General features: G+C 37.7%; 1 protein-coding gene across 1 annotated transcript in view; it reads left to right on the plus strand.

Annotated features, from left to right (window-relative positions):
• The window catches only part of LOC148870454 (autophagy-like protein), a 44,507-nt gene that overhangs the window by 27,028 nt on the left and 1,566 nt on the right, over positions 1-15,913 (plus strand). The window contains exons 5-10 of the mRNA XM_088970557.1: positions 273-329; positions 2,176-2,282; positions 2,396-2,434; positions 9,951-10,039; positions 10,141-10,219; positions 10,964-11,011. Coding sequence (XP_088826683.1) covers positions 273-329; positions 2,176-2,282; positions 2,396-2,434; positions 9,951-10,039; positions 10,141-10,219; positions 10,964-11,011 — 419 coding nt within the window. The remainder of the gene's footprint in view (positions 1-272; positions 330-2,175; positions 2,283-2,395; positions 2,435-9,950; positions 10,040-10,140; positions 10,220-10,963; positions 11,012-15,913) is intronic.

Raw genomic sequence — 15,913 nt, forward strand, 5'->3', positions numbered from 1 at the left:
AAGGTACTCAAGGCAGTCTGTTTTTATTGCTATCCCTTTGCTTACCTATTCTTGACCTTGTCTGGTTTCTGTATGTATGCATGTATATCATTATCTTTTATTTCATAATAAAGTCTTTGTTGCTTTTATGAAACTAAAATAATATATAAAATATTTGGAGCTTATACCCTCTTTTTTTCCATAAGTCATGATAAAAACTACTGCCAAACTTAAGATGACCATGAGAGGTGATCGTTCAAAACTTGCTAACTAAATCTGGTTGGTGTATGCAGGGTATCATGTATGCACAACTATTGGGAAAACTTCAAGTGTTAATGTTAATCTCATTGGTAACATAATTTCCTCATCCTCTAGCCATTTCTCCTTTTTCTATTCCCTCTTTCTACCAGTGGAAATAGAATATAAAGTTTTCTTAGCATGATAACTTCGCTTTTGTTATGTCACCATGCAATGGAAAGTCTATTTAGTCTGGTTATATCAGATATCATCTGTCTTTTCCCTTCTTGGAGGGCAATTGACTTGGTGGTTAAGAGTTGGTAAATACTGTTTTTTTTTGATAAACGAAGAAATTTATTAATCACTGAAAATAGGAAGAGTTGGTAAATATTGTTATTGAATTCAAATATTGTGTCAACATCCATGGACTTCAGAAAGTTGGCATCTTCCTACTTATATACACTATTGGTGTTTGTATTTTCACTGTGTATTTATATTCATTTTGTGTTGGTATTTGTATTTCAGTATAGATCAATAAAGACTCATGATAAATATATGGGACTATATATCCAATTATTATCTGATAATAGGTTCAATCAAATACCCAACTACTTGGATAAGCATGTTCTGTTTATTGTCCTTTACATCATCATCATCATCCATGCCTCATCCCAACTATATGGGTTTGGCTACACGAATCCTGTTTCACCAATCCATTCTATTTAAAGCCATAGTCACTGCTAAACTATTAGTGCTTAAATCATTTCTTACTATTTCTACCCATATCCTTTTTGGTCTGCCCCTAACTCTTCTAGCCCCTTCCACTTGTAACAAACTACTTCTAACTGGAGCTGTTGGTGGTCTTCTATACACGTGGCTTAACCATCTGAGTCTACACTCTCTCTCTCATTTTATTACTTATTGGAGCTACTCCTAGGTTTCTATGGATGGCTTCATTCTTGATCCTATCTTTTCTAGTTTCTCCACTCATCCATCTTTGCATTTGCATTTCTGCCACACTCATTTTCTGAATATGTTATTTGTTGACTGCCCAACACCTTGCTCCATACAGCATAGCTAGCCTTACAATTGTTTTGTAGATTTTTCCTTGTAATCTAAGTGGTATTTTCCAATCACACGAAAGTCTAGATGCACCCGTCCATTTTTCCTAACCTTCTTGGGGTGACATTCTCCTCAATCTCTCCCTTGTTATGAATTATTGAACCAAGGTACTGAAAATGGTCACATTGAGTTATCTGTTGGTCTCCAATCCTAAGTGTATCTTGATTTACACTTCTATTATTACTAAATTTACATGTCATATACTCTACTTTAGTCCTACTTATTTTAAAACCTTTTGTTTCTAGGGCATTTGTCCATTAGCTTAATTTTGCATATAATCCTTCATTAGTTTCAGCAATTAAAACAATGTCATTTGCAAACAACATGCACCATGGAACTTCTTCCTAAATATGTTTAGTCAATTCATCTATGACCAGAGCAAATAAATGAGGGCTAAGTGCTGAACCTTGGTGAAGATCCATGCAATTGTAAAATCTGAAGTCTCTACCACTAGTGTTCTAACATTAGTTGTTGCCCTCACTGATAAAAAAAAAAAAAACATTGGTTGTTGCCCCCTCATACATATCCTATCTGCATACCTATTTTGAACCCCTTTTCCAAGATCCACCATTTTATCTCTCTAGGAACTCTATCATAAGCTTTTTCTAGATTAATGGACATCATATGAAGATATTTCTTCTTCTCTCTGAACTTTTCTATCAATCGTCTCAAAAGAAATATAGCTTCCATGGTTGATCTCCCTAGCATAAAGCCAAAATTGGTTCTTTGATATACTTGTTTCAATTCATAGTCTGTTCAATTATTCTCTTTCAATGTTTCTTAATGTGGCCCATGTGTGATTGGTCTTTTTTCTTTCATTTCTAATTAATTTGACAGATAGAGAAGATCCCCAAAAGGGTGTTAATGTTAGGATGTCAAGTAGTGGCTCTAAGGGTAACTGTTCATTGACAGTATCCGTTTTCTGTGATTCAAATGGAGTTGAAGTAAGTGAAGTAATCCATTACACATATTTATCTTTTAAAGAAGTTTATGCATATGCCTTACGGCCTAAGATTTCCTGAAAAAAAATTATTTTTTCCCTCCTTTTTGATGACAGGGACCATACTCATTGGAGAAATCAGGGACATGTGACTATGTATGTGAATACAAATCTTTTATGTTCCTTGAGTGTTTATGTTTTATTATTTTGTGGAATTTTCATTTGTAGATTCTATTTTTGGGTTGTGTACACATGGAACTGATCTGTGCAAATGTTTGTTATTCTGTTTTTCATCTTTTCTTTATCCTAGTTCATCCTATAATTACACAACTCTCTGATAATGCTAGGTTCCAAGAGAAGTTGGTAGAAGTAACTTAAGTACTTCAACAGATATTGGCCTTCTAGGATTCAGAGTTGGATGTATAATCATGAGTCATGGCATGTGCCTTAATTCTATGCATGGTATCTGTACAGTTCTATAGATTTTTCATGTCTTGCAATATTGTCTTCAAAGACCAATGGCTAGAGATGCAGTATCACCTAGATGGTATCCACCTTTGATGGATATCATAAGGATGAATTTCTGTGCCAGTTGGAATTGGAGACTCAACAAGGGCTGAATTGTGGGCGGTGGTAGAAGGACTAAGAAGGGCAAAAGGGTTGAATTTGAGAAATCTTATATTGAAGGAGATTCTTGTATTGTAGTTGGATGGTTAAAGGAAAACAAGGAGGACTCTTGGAGGTACAAGCATGTTATAAGAGAGATAGGAAAAACTAATGAGAGAGTTGACAGCCATAGCTACTTGGATACCACCTTCAGTCAATGGACTAGTAGAAAGTTTGGCAAAAGAAGGGGGCATTAAGAAATGAGATGTCCTGGGGGACTGATCCCCCAAGATAATCTGGGATAGGTGGCTGAGGCTAGCCACCTTGTGGGGAAACATAACAACTCCTTGTACTTTATTCATATATATAAAATCAGAACAGTTATTCATAAAAAAAAATTCTACATAGCTGAGTAAGATGCAAGTAAACTTTGGGTTTGGTATAGACTTGGGCCCATGTGGAAGTGGAATTTTTTTTTCTTTTGCTCAAAACTAATAAATACATTTAAATTCATGTAAACATCATTATTAAATCCATGGAAGCTTATAGAAACATTTTAAAATTATGGAAACCACAAAATGCTGGAAATTTACAAATTACAATAAAAGTTTGAAAAAGATACAGTAAATATCAAACACACTTAAGATTCACTATATAACCAAAATAACTATTTAAAATAGGAAATGAAATGTAGAAAGTGGTTTACATCATTGTGTATGATATTCTTATAACATCTAGACCGAATATAAATAAATAATTCATAGTCATTGTAATAAGTATGCATCTTTCGTGGAAGAAAATACAACTAATATACAGTTATTCTCACTTGTGGTTTTTAAATATTTCTGTTTTCGTTTATTGGTTTCTAAGGGGCCATTTGAGAACAGCTGAAATGGCTGAATTGAATGACTTGTTGCTTTCTCTCTGGTGAATAAGTTATTAAATAGGTTTTTACCTCCTTAATTTCTGAAGCTGAAGTTGAGTTGATTAGTATGCCCTCAAATATTTTATTGTATAATTATATTATGCACTAAAAGACCAAGCAATAAGTCATTCTGTTCAACTGCTTTAGCTGTTATCAAACAGCCACAAAGTTTTAGAAAAAACTTGACCCTTTTAGTATTGTTGAAGCAAATACCGTTTTCTCTATTATTCTTTTAGATTTTTTGTTGGCATTATTTTCATGTCAAGTCATGTATTTTTGTGCTATAGGTGTAATTTTTTATTGAAACAATCAAAACTTTTTCATAATAAGATTTTTTGGAAAGGTCCTTGCCACCAAAATTTAGAGCTTTTTGTTTTGAGGGCTTTACAATGGGATTTCACCAAGGGTCAGGACTTAGCCTTTATTTATTTGCACTAATCATGGATGAACCGACTAAATATATTTAAGAGGTTCCATGGTGTACGCTGTTTGCTGATGACAGTATTAATTGATAAAACTAGAGTAGATTAAATGCAAAATTAGATTAATGGAATGTAAATTTAATAATATTAGGAGCAGAAATCAGGATACACTTTCTTTTTTTTTCTTTTTTATTTACCACCAAAAAAAATCAAGGTATGCTTAAAATTGGAGGCAAGAGATATCTCAATGTGACCTCTTTCATTACCTTGGTTTGATAATAAATAACAAAGGAGAGATAAAGGAGGATGCTACTCATAAAATTTGAGCAAGATGAGCAAAATGGAGGGGTGCATATGGAATCTCATGTGATGGGAGAATACCATTTAGCTAAAGGGAAAAACTTTTAAAACAACTATAAGACCAGAAATGTTATATGGAGCAGAGTGTTGGGCAACTAAGAAACATGTCCAAAAAATGAGTGTGGCAGAAATGTGAATGCTGAGACAGATGAGTTTGAAAGCTATAAAGGATAGGATCATAAATTAATTTTTCAAAGAAACCTAGGGGTAACTCCAATAGATGATAAAATGAGGGAACGTAGTAGACTAAGATGGTTTGGGCACATGTAGAGAAGATCATTTACAGCACAAGTGATGTTACAAGTTGAAGGCACTAGAAGAGCTAGGGGCACACCAAAAAGGACTTGGACTAAGTGGTGAGCAATAATTTATGTTACTAAACAGAAAGGAATGACAAAACAGGCTTATGTAGCTGGCCCCAAATGGTTTGGACTTTGGACAAGGCTTAGATGATGACGATGATGTTTTATTGCTGAGTCATCATCTGTAATTAGTAATTTATCATTACCTATTGGAATCTACTTGGTTCTAGAGATGGCTTTTGGGGCTGGAGTTAGGCTCTCTTTCTCTCTCTCTCTCGTTTGTTCAATGCACATAATTAGCAACTGATCAGAGATTTATTAATAAAAAACCAAGTAGAATACAATGCATTGTATAGGATATTACCTATCCTAAATAAAAGGGAGAAAACGGGAAAAAAGGGTCAGCCTAAGTTATATTTTATCCAAATCCATAAAAGAAAGGCCAAAACAAGCAGAAGTTAGGTTTTTGACCCCCACCTTTGGGGGATGGGGTTAGGTTTTGCATTTATTTTTGAGAGAAAGAGTAACTGATTGTAATGTATTAAAAAACAGAGTACATGAGAAAATGTACAAAGGAAGCCACACAGGTTACCAAGGCATAATTCTGTCACTGTAGAAGCTTTCCCTGTGAACACCAGATTTAGCCAAGCTATCTGCTACAGAATTTAACACCCTAGGAATCCAGATTAGCTTTACATTCAAGGACTCCAACAGATCTCTTGCCTTGTCCAAGTAGTGAGAAAATCTCCAAGGCCCGCCTTCCTTCTTCCCTGGCCACTTTATGATGTTTAATAGAATCACCTTTGATTACTACAATAGTCAAACCTAGATCTCTTGTGATACAGAGACCAGTTAGCAGTTAGCACAGATAAGATTTCATCCTTTGTAGAATCAGCAGTCTCAATTGGTCCACTAAAGACCCACAAAAGGCTTCCATCCCTTCTCTTAAACACACCACCAATTCCTGCTGTTTCCGGGTTTCCAGATTTCAGAGAGCACTTTCATCAAAGTTCAGTCACCTCCTCCTCTTCTCTTGGCTGAGGGAGGCTTGTAACTCTTATAGGACTGGGTGAAGAGAACAACAACTCCACCACATTCTGCTGAAGCATATTTAAAGTGCTTTCTTTAAAATTCTCCGAATTCAGCACCCACAGATTGCACAGGTTTTGCATTTCTTTCTTTCTTTACATTGGGGTTTACTGCATGAACTTGCACGTATGGCTTGTTTTTGTGAAAGAACAGAGCAAGAGGAACTGAGTTAAAACGGGTTATCTGTGTTGAAGAACTTTGGATAAAGTAAAACACTATCTTTCGTCCACAGGGATTTGGCATAATGGATTTGAAAACATTAATCATGGTGTGATCTTGGATTGTTTAGATATATTTCTCTCTGTAAATTCTAGGTCAAACTTGCTGAAAGGAAACAAAAAGAGAAGTAAAAAATTGAAGTCTTAGGGAAAGATGACAACCTGATTACAGAAGTTGAGGAAAGGAAGATTGGTAGAGTGGGGATTTATGGAAAATTGTTGATAGGGACGTGGAGGTTGGCAAGATTTGGGTCTATTTTTGTGGGGCAGTGAGACCAGAAGGGCTTTTGAAGAATTCAGAAAAGGAAAAGGAGGAGAGGCTGAAGAAATCCACCTCAGGGGGAGGAGGAGAGGCATGGGCCAAGGGAAAAGTACATGAACATGCATTAGATGGGGAGGACTAATTTTGATTGATGGGAGGTTTTGTGGAGCTTGGCTTCTTTGAGTTTAGAGAGGGGAGCTGAGATCTCCATTTAGTTAGTCTAATGGGGTTGGTTGGATTGCTTGAATTTTAAACAGGGTTTGCCATTGCTTTTGGTTGGTTCTTGGGACGTGTTTCATATTTAGTCTTTGAGTCATGCTTTTTTGTTCAGTCTCTGCTGTAATGTTATGCTGTGAGTTGGTAGCTGTTTTGGGAGTTCTTTAGTTTCTTCTCTCAGATGATGTCTTATCACATTTCTCTTGTATTCTCTTTTTCGATTTTAATGGAAATTTTATTTTACTATAAAAAAAGGAAAAGGAAAAGGAAAAGGAAAAGGAAAAGAAAAGAAAAGATCAGAAAAGAAAAATAGACAAAAAAAACTTGTATGATTCAAAAGTAGGAATACATCTATGGAACAAATCCTAACTGCTTTGGGAAAAGAGATTCATAAATATCGGGGTTCCCTTCTGCCTTATCTCTTTAAGCAGTTAAAACTATTGTGTCCCAATTAAGAATATAAATAACAATTCAAATACCAGTATTCCCTCCCTCTCTCCCCCTGCAATAATACAAGGCAGATACAATAATGCTCTCATTTTTCTGGTGTCTTTATTTCAACAATTAATAGCTCATCTAGTTTGCATGTCATTACTTCTGTTATATGAAATTCATCATTTCTGGTTTCTTAGATAAACAACAATCAAGTAACTAGTGAGTTATTGCTGTAATTGAGGTTCAAGTATTCATTGAGTGTGCCAAAAAAGTATTCATTGGGTGAAGACAATGGAAGGATTTTCTTGTTTTCCAGCAGTGGATACCATTAGATGATGGTCAATAGTCATTTCTACATCTATGCAGAGGGATTTATGCATTATACCATGGACCCCTTCTCCTACGTAGGATTAAGATGAATTTTGATGGATGCATCCTTGGAAACCCAGGGAAGTCAGACTTTAGGGTGTTTTCAGGGACATGGAGGAGACATTGTCATGGCTTTTTTGGGACCATTAGGTATTAGCAACTCAGTAAGGATAGAGTTATATGCTGACATGGCATGAGGATAGCAATTTGATTGTTGAAGGGGGTGCTGAACTTTATAGGATGGTTGAGAGGTGAGGTGGGACCTTGGAGCTTCAGACATCAGCTTAGGAAGACAAGATTCCTGGCTAGAAGATTGCAGGCTGAGTTTTTGTGGATCGCAAAGCCTGCCAATTCCCTTGCAGACTTATTAGCTCAGGAAGGTGTTAATTTTTTTTTTGAAGAGAAAAAGTAACAGATTTCATTAAACCAAAAAAAGGATATTACAATCTAAGAGGTGTCAATTGGATTTCAAGTACATTCCAGAAACTCTCCCCCTAGATCTGCCCAATTAATTTGAGCAAAATCTGGGAGCACCAAAACCCAACCCAACACTAGTTTTCCAACCGAAGCCACCAACATCTCAATGGTCTTGGACTTATTTTCAAATAGCCTTCTATTCCTTTCATTCCAGATGACCCAACATACTGCAAATGGGTTGTAGCTCCAAACTATCCTTGCTTTCTTGCTACCTCTGAGCTATGGCCAGCTAGAGAAAAATTCTGTTGTGGATCTTGGCTGAAATGCTGACCCCAAACAGGGCAGCCCAGTGCATGAGGCTTTCGCCAATGCCGGGCCTGGGGAGGGACAGATATGTGCAGCCTTACACCTCTGTGCATAGCTGCATACAGAGAGGCTGAACCCTGGTCACCCAGGTCACAATGAAGCAACCCAACTGTTGCACCAAGGCCCACCTTCCTCTAACCCCAAATAGGAATGAATAAAATTTCTAGATGAAATTTGCAATCTTGCAAGAGGAGCAAATGGCAGACTGTCTCCTCATCTGAATGGCATAAGTAACAGTAGCTCACCATGTTAAAGCCCCTACTCTAGTCCAAAGCAACTAGCCATGTGAAGGCTTTCATTCTAGGAGGAACTGGATTCCCCCAAACACCTTGTACTTGGTCTGAATCCAAATGATCTCTAACCAGCTTCAAGTAGAAAGATTTCACAGAAAACTTTTCATCCTCGCACTCCTTCCACCATAACCCATCCCTTGAAGAAACTGAAACCTTTGTTTGCTCGTGTCTGTCCAGTAACACTAAACATTCTTCCAGTTCCCAGTCCAGCAAAGGTCTTCTAAACTTAGGATGCCACAACCCACACCACCTCCCCCCCATCTCATAGGACTGATCAACCCTCACTTGATGTTCAGACAACCTGTAGAGCCTAGGGCACAGCTCACACAATTTCCCAACTCCACACCATTCATCCTCCCAAAATCTCAGCCTAGATCCATCTCCCACTTTAAAACTAACCAAGGACTTGAATTCTTGGTTAAATTTCATAATTCCTTTCCAAACACTCACCCCATAACAATTTGACACCTCCCTTGATTCCCACCCAAACCTCACCACCCCATTATCTTCCAACCACTACCCTCCTCCAAAGAGACTCCCTCTACCTCTCCAGCCCAAACCTCCACAACCATTTACTCAAAAGGACCTTATTTAATAATCTTATCCTTCTGAATCCCAGCCCTCCTTCCTTTGGTCTACACACCTTGCCCAACTTTACCAAATGGAACTTCTTAGGATCCTCAGCTCCTTCTCAGAGAAAATCCCTCTGTAATTTCTCTATCTTACCAACCACATCAGCTGGAATCTTCAGCAGTGAAAGGTAATAAGTCGATAAACTTGAAAGTACACTTCTGATGAGTGTGATTCTACACCTCAAAGAGAGATATTTTGAATTCCATTTCTCCAGCCTCCTTTCCACCCTTTCTACAATTGGCCTCCAAACGTCAACAGCAGATGCCTTAGAACCTACCGGGAGACCCAGATATAAAAAAGGCAGCTCCCTGGTCTGACATTCAAAAACAGATGCAAACTGCTCTAGCTCTTCTCTCCAAACTTCCCCCACTCCAATTAAAAGACTTTTGCCAAGTTAACTTTCAGCCTAGTTAACATTTCAAAGTTAGTCAAAAAATGTCTCTCAAACTCAGCACTTGATCCACTGTGGCATCCTAAAAAATGTCATCAGCGTACTGCAGAAGAGAAATATATGGCCCCTCTGAACCCACTTTAAAACCTTCAGGTGTTAATAGACAGCCTGAAATGTGGAGGACATCCATTATGTAACTTAATTGGACCACTTGGATATATTGCGGAGGGAACAGCATGGGGCTAGCTCCATAAAAGCTTTGCTATGAATGTATAATTTTTTATTTTACATTGTTGCTGTATATTTCTTTTTCTCATCAACAAAATTTCTCATGTTACTGAAAAAAATCTTTTTGTGGCCCTCTACAGGCCACAATTCTAAAACATCCTGCTGGTTGTGCCAAGATTATATCTGTTCACCGAAGGGGGTGGGGCTGGCTAGGTACTATAATAACAATGTAAGTTTTTCAATTAATTCCAAGTGTTATGAATTGCTTCAAAATGCATGTAGTATGTATTCGTAAGAACAATAGTTAACAAATGTTGCTCCTATTTTCAGAATTTTATGCCTTCTAGGAGGGTATTTGCTGGTCGGTGCAGTTTATCGATTTTTCTTCCTGGGTATTCGTGGAATAGAAGTAAGTTTTCTTTCACTTTGGTTCCCTTTTTTCTTTTGGTCTTCTTCCAGTCTAACATGTATGTAGTTTCCTTTGTTAATGGGGCCTCCGTAATACTGCTAATTTGCATCAATTTGTTCTTAGGCCTTGTGTTTCCATGACCTGGATCACTATTGATGGTAACTGAATTTGATCAATCTGGTGCATGAAATTAAACATGCTTTTTACTTTAAGTCATGGTTCTTGAGGACCATCATGATAGCTGCATGTTGCACAATGACATACATGCACTGGTTAGTGAGGCTGAACCTGGACATCTACATCAGCAACCAATATGATGGTTGTATCAATTTGATGTATAAAACTCTTTTGGATGGTTGAATAATATAAAGTATGTCCATAAAGTCTAAAGGTCAAATAGATTGGGATCTTTGGCCATCGAAACTGGTTGTTGGTTTCCCTGTGAGATCTCCTAGGTGGGGGCCATTCAAATGGTGGGCTCTACTCCTTGTCTACTGCACTTATATATCCTGGTGTCTTTAAACCATAGCTACAGAACTTCAAACTAAATGTTATATTACCATCCATTGTTTTGTCACCTCTAGCTTGTAACGAGCATTTTAGACTTGATGAGACAACAAAATTCAAAGCTTGTGGCTACATTTTATATTAGGAAATGCTTGGAGAGTAAATTTCCATCTTTTCTGGTTCTGTTTGGAAATATATACAATTACTTACGTGAATTTTGTTATCCTCTTTTTCCAGGTCATTCCGAACTTGGAGTTTTGGCTTAGTTTACCACAAAGAACAAAGGTAACCTTAAGATGACATTTGTGGTCTTTTTTTTTTCTCTTTGGTATTGTGCTACGAAACACCATTGGAAGGAGCTACTGCTTGTGTCAGCCTTCACACTCACTTGGCCTAGCAATGGGTTTAACTGGTTTCTTATGAAAGGATTATGGTGGGTTAGGAACAGGGAATGTGGATTTAGAGATCAAATATAGATATACTGGAGCTTTTATCTTTTTCCTCCCTCTTCTTTACCCCCCCCCCCCCCCCGGAAATAAATAAATAAAAGGGAAAAACCAACAATGAAGTGATTGGAGATAGATATAGATATGCAATAATTTTTTTTTTATTGATAATGGATCGATGAGAGATTATTAAACAAAAGCTAAAGCATTATCAATAATCAATCATGTGGTAGTTAGGATATATATTTTTTTTTGATAAATAATATCACATTTCATTAAGATCAAGAGAAAGATACAGTCCCTTGGAGAGGCATGAGGTGCCACCTCTCCAACACAGTAAACCCAGTGCTACTATTCTCTTAGACACATAGTAAAGTGATTTGATTGTAACTATAAAAAATATTAGATACTAAGACTGAAAGTTATTTGGATCAAAATGAACCTTACACACATACCTTTCTAGAATTAAAGCTGAAGAAAACGATTAAATTTCACAAATGCCTGCCCTATGGGTAGAGTCCCAGTAAAAATCTACTGTATTAGCTCTGTCTTTCCAAAGAATCTACTAAAGAGTTTGCAGATCTTGGTATCCATTTAAATGAGGTGTTCTTGCTGGGTACGAAGTTATAACCTCTTTTATCATGTATAGGTGTAACTGATTATATTAAAAAGAAAGGGAGGGGTACATGAGAAAATGCACAACTCCAAGGTGCAGGTGGATCCTGCAAAAACTAAAATGGTAGAGAATTATTACTATACCTTTTTTTTTTTTTGAAAAAGGTAAAGTATCAATGTAATGCATTAATTAGCAAAAAGTATACATGGTCCTCTGTACAAAAGAGATTCTGTACATTATATACATCTTAGGGACCCCCAAAAAAGTCTATTCTCAGAAGGATGAAGAAAATCCCTCCCTCTGAAGCAAATAAACTCTTGAATACATTACATCCAAATGAACTCCTGATTTAGCTAACCTGTCAGCAATAGAGTTCGGTTCCCTAGAGACCCAGAATAATTTTACAGCCATTGAGTTCACAATATCTCTAGCTTCTGACAAGAAGTGAGCCAGCCTCCAAGGACCACCGTCTTTTTCTCCCAACCATTTACAGTATTTGCTGAATCTCCTTCTAAGGTAAGAAGAGAAATTCCCAGCTTCATTGCAATACAGAGGCCAGTTAGGGTAGCTAGTACTTTAGTCTTAGCTGAGTCAGCTTCCCTGATTAGTCTACTAGAAACTCAACAGATGTTGCCCTCCTTGCCCCGTTTTACTCCTCCAATACCAACTTTTCCAGGATTTCCCAAGCAACTTCCATCTAAGTTTAACCTCATCCCCTCTCCACCTCACACAAGTGGACCCAACTGAGGGGGGGGGGGGGGAGGGGGTAAAGAATGAGCGGAAAAAATATTAGATCTTAGACAGGTTTCTTTGGAAATCATTTAAGGATATTCCCCTGAACTCAGGAGAGCTTACGACCCAGGAGTTGCACATATAACTAATCAATTCTCCATTAGATTCTGATCCTGTTGTTGAAGATGTGATCGTTCCTCACCTTTCACACTCTCCACATCACTGCATGAGCAATGGGGTATCAGTAAATTTTCCCCTTTTTCCAAAACATTTACCATGCCATTGCCAAAGGAACTCAATAATGTGCTCAGGAGCTATCCAAACTAACACTAGCCAAATCAAGGAAATAGTTCTATATTCTACAATGTTTACTCAGTTGGCACACTTGACATTGGAAGTCACTAACAGACAAAGACTTAAACAACTCTAGAAACAAAACTTCAAAGACTCAAAAGAAACATGGCCCAAACGATGGTTCCACAAAATAATCTGACTCTTATTCGATGGACTCAAAGACTTTGAAACTGTAAGATCAACTTTGTTCTCCAACACGTAGAGACCATCCACCATGTTCCCTCTACCAATCGTCCTCCTGGTAGCCAAATCCTAAAAAACACAAGAATGTGGAAGAAATGTTACTGAGCAATTCAAAGTATGAGTAGTACTACAAATGGATAACAAATTAATAGGTAATTTTGGAACATGTAGGACATTAGATAAGGAAAGGCCAAAGGGCAAAGATATAGATCCTTGACCAGCAATGGAGGAGAAGGATCCATTTGCTAGCCTCACTTTATCTCTGCCAGAGAGAAGAGAATATGTTTAAAACAAGGTTGACTTACCAGTCATGTGGTTGGATGCACCGGAATCAATGATCCATGGGGATTCTGGGTTATCAGTAGACACATGGAAAGCTAAGGTAGAATTACCTGAGGAGGCAAAATAAGTAGAAGGTGTGGGTCCAGAATCAGCATTGCGGAGAGCCCTACCATATTGCTCTAGGTGGTCACTGTAGGAATTGATAATATCTTCCTTTGGGTCAGAACAAGGGGGGCAGCCCTGAGAAGTACTCTGATGTTCATGAGATGCTAAGTGAGCTGAAGTAAGCTTCTTCTGGTATGGCTTCTTGCTTGGTTCTTGCGCTGACTTCTTATCCAATTCCTGTGCCCATTTCGATTTCCCATTCAATTCCCAACAGGTTTCATGGGTGTGCTTAGGTTTTTGACAATGAGTACACCACATTTTTGTCTTTATCATCTGTCTTTTTCTGATTTTCTTGTTTTCTCGGTGCCCCGGTGTTACCCCTTACAGCAAGGGCAATGTGGTCTTCCCCTCAGGAGGATTCATGGCAGACTTCCTACTTTCTTCAAACTGAACAAGTGCGTAAACCTCTTGGACAGATGGAAGATCCTTGCTGCCCAGAATCTGAGCACAAATAGATTCATATACGGGATTCAAACCTAAAAGGAAAGCAAACACCCTTTGTTGTGAAACTAACCTTTTATATGCTTTAGCATCCTTTTCGCTTTCCCACTCAATGTTCTGGTAATAGTCAAGTTCTTTCCAAACTGAAGTGAGGGCAGAATAATATGTTGATAGGTTCCTATCTCCCTGCTTACATGTTGAAGATTCTGCTTGTAGCTGGTAAATTCTAGCATAATGTCTTTGCTCTGAGTAAGTTGCTTGTGCTTGGTCCCATATTTCTTTTGCTGTCTCGGCCCACATAAAATTCTGTTTGATAGATGGTAGCATGGATGTCAAAAGCCAGGACATAATCATGCAATTTTCTTGGTCCCACTTATCGTATTCTGCAGTACCAGCCCTAGGTTCCTTTATTTTCCCATTAATATATCCTGCCTTACCCCTGGCTGTGATATACAGCCACATCTCCTTAGACCACGCCAGGTAATTCCTACCATCCAACGGGGTGATAGTCATTGGGAAATTCATGGAGTCATGAACATTACTCATTCCACTGTGATTCATGGTGGTTCCCGAAGTTGCAGACTCTTCAGTGTTCATGTTTTCAGTCTATACACACCACAAGAGAAGACACAGCCCTCACTCTGATTAAATAACAATCAAAGGACCAACTTCTGCTGCGATACTGGTCACCTGAACACTCTCACAGGTGTAATAGGTCCTCCAAGGCTAATATTAGCCACAAACATCAGTAATCAGCTGCTGTACCAGTCAGCCAAACCAGGTCACTCATGACCTACAGATTTCTTCACAAAGAAAAAAGGGTTTTCTGAATCATCTGACCCACAAAGGGATTAAACCCACCTTATATCATTCGGTCAAGGCAAAAGAACCTTAACCTGTTTTTGGTATCAGCACCAAGAACCAAAAAAAAAAATTCAATGTGTCCCTGATCAGTCTGAGAGAATTCTGGGTTTTCTAGTAGCACAGTAGGGAACAACAGAGAAAGAAAGAACAGCCGACCTTTTAGGAAGATTCAGCCAATCATCAACAACTCCTGGAATTGCTTTAGTCGAGTTTAAGCCCAGAACAGACGAAGGAGATGCAGTCGAACAGTTCTCAGGTCCAGAGCATCAGTGTGCTTCCTTTGTTCTCTGTCCAGAAGTCACAGAACACTCAGCCGATGCAGTTGAGGAGATTTTACAGAGCACCAACCTGCTCTGATACCATGTTTTCAGCAAGAAGAAGAGTAGAAGAGGAATAAGAAGAGGAAGAATGATGTGAGAGCCAAAAATCCTAGTGCTGGCGGCACCCAGCAATGTTATTTAAATGTTAGGGCAAACAAGACAAAATGAAAAAATAAAAAGACCAAAATGCCCTTCTGCGGCATATATTACATATTTCATCACATCTTAAAGATTAGGAAGCTAAGGAGGCTACCTTATGGAAGTATTACGGTATGATAGCTTTTTGTATTCTAATTTTCCATCTGGCCCAAAAATAACTGATCATAATTTACACCTTGCTTTGCCAACTCTTCAGCCATCCTGTTTGCTTCTCTTTGAACCTATTTGACATTAATTGTCCTCTCATCTTTAAGCTCTTAAATCTCCTTCATGATGTTCCTATATTGCCATGGAATTAGCTCCTTAGCCAAGTCAAGTAACAAAAGTAAAGACATGCTTATATCTACATAAAATTCATATTGTATGTGTTAGATAGGTTGGTTTAAATTTTTATGCTAACTATAGAGTCATAATCCAAGTCTCATAGGAGTTATTTCCAATTTATTTTATTCATGATATAAAATATCAGTCATTTTTAGCTCATTCTCCCAACAATGTATAATATTTTGATCATTTTTAATTTGATTTATTAATGATATTCAATATCTGGTATCAGTCTGAAGTTAATCTAAACCCGATGGATAAGATTTAATTCAAATCAAATTTGGATCTTGGTATATCCAAT

This window comes from Nelumbo lutea, chromosome 2 (assembly GCF_056320005.1).
Source record: "Nelumbo lutea isolate HS-2025 chromosome 2, American lotus-T2T, whole genome shotgun sequence".
Taxonomy (NCBI): Eukaryota; Viridiplantae; Streptophyta; class Magnoliopsida; order Proteales; family Nelumbonaceae; genus Nelumbo; species Nelumbo lutea.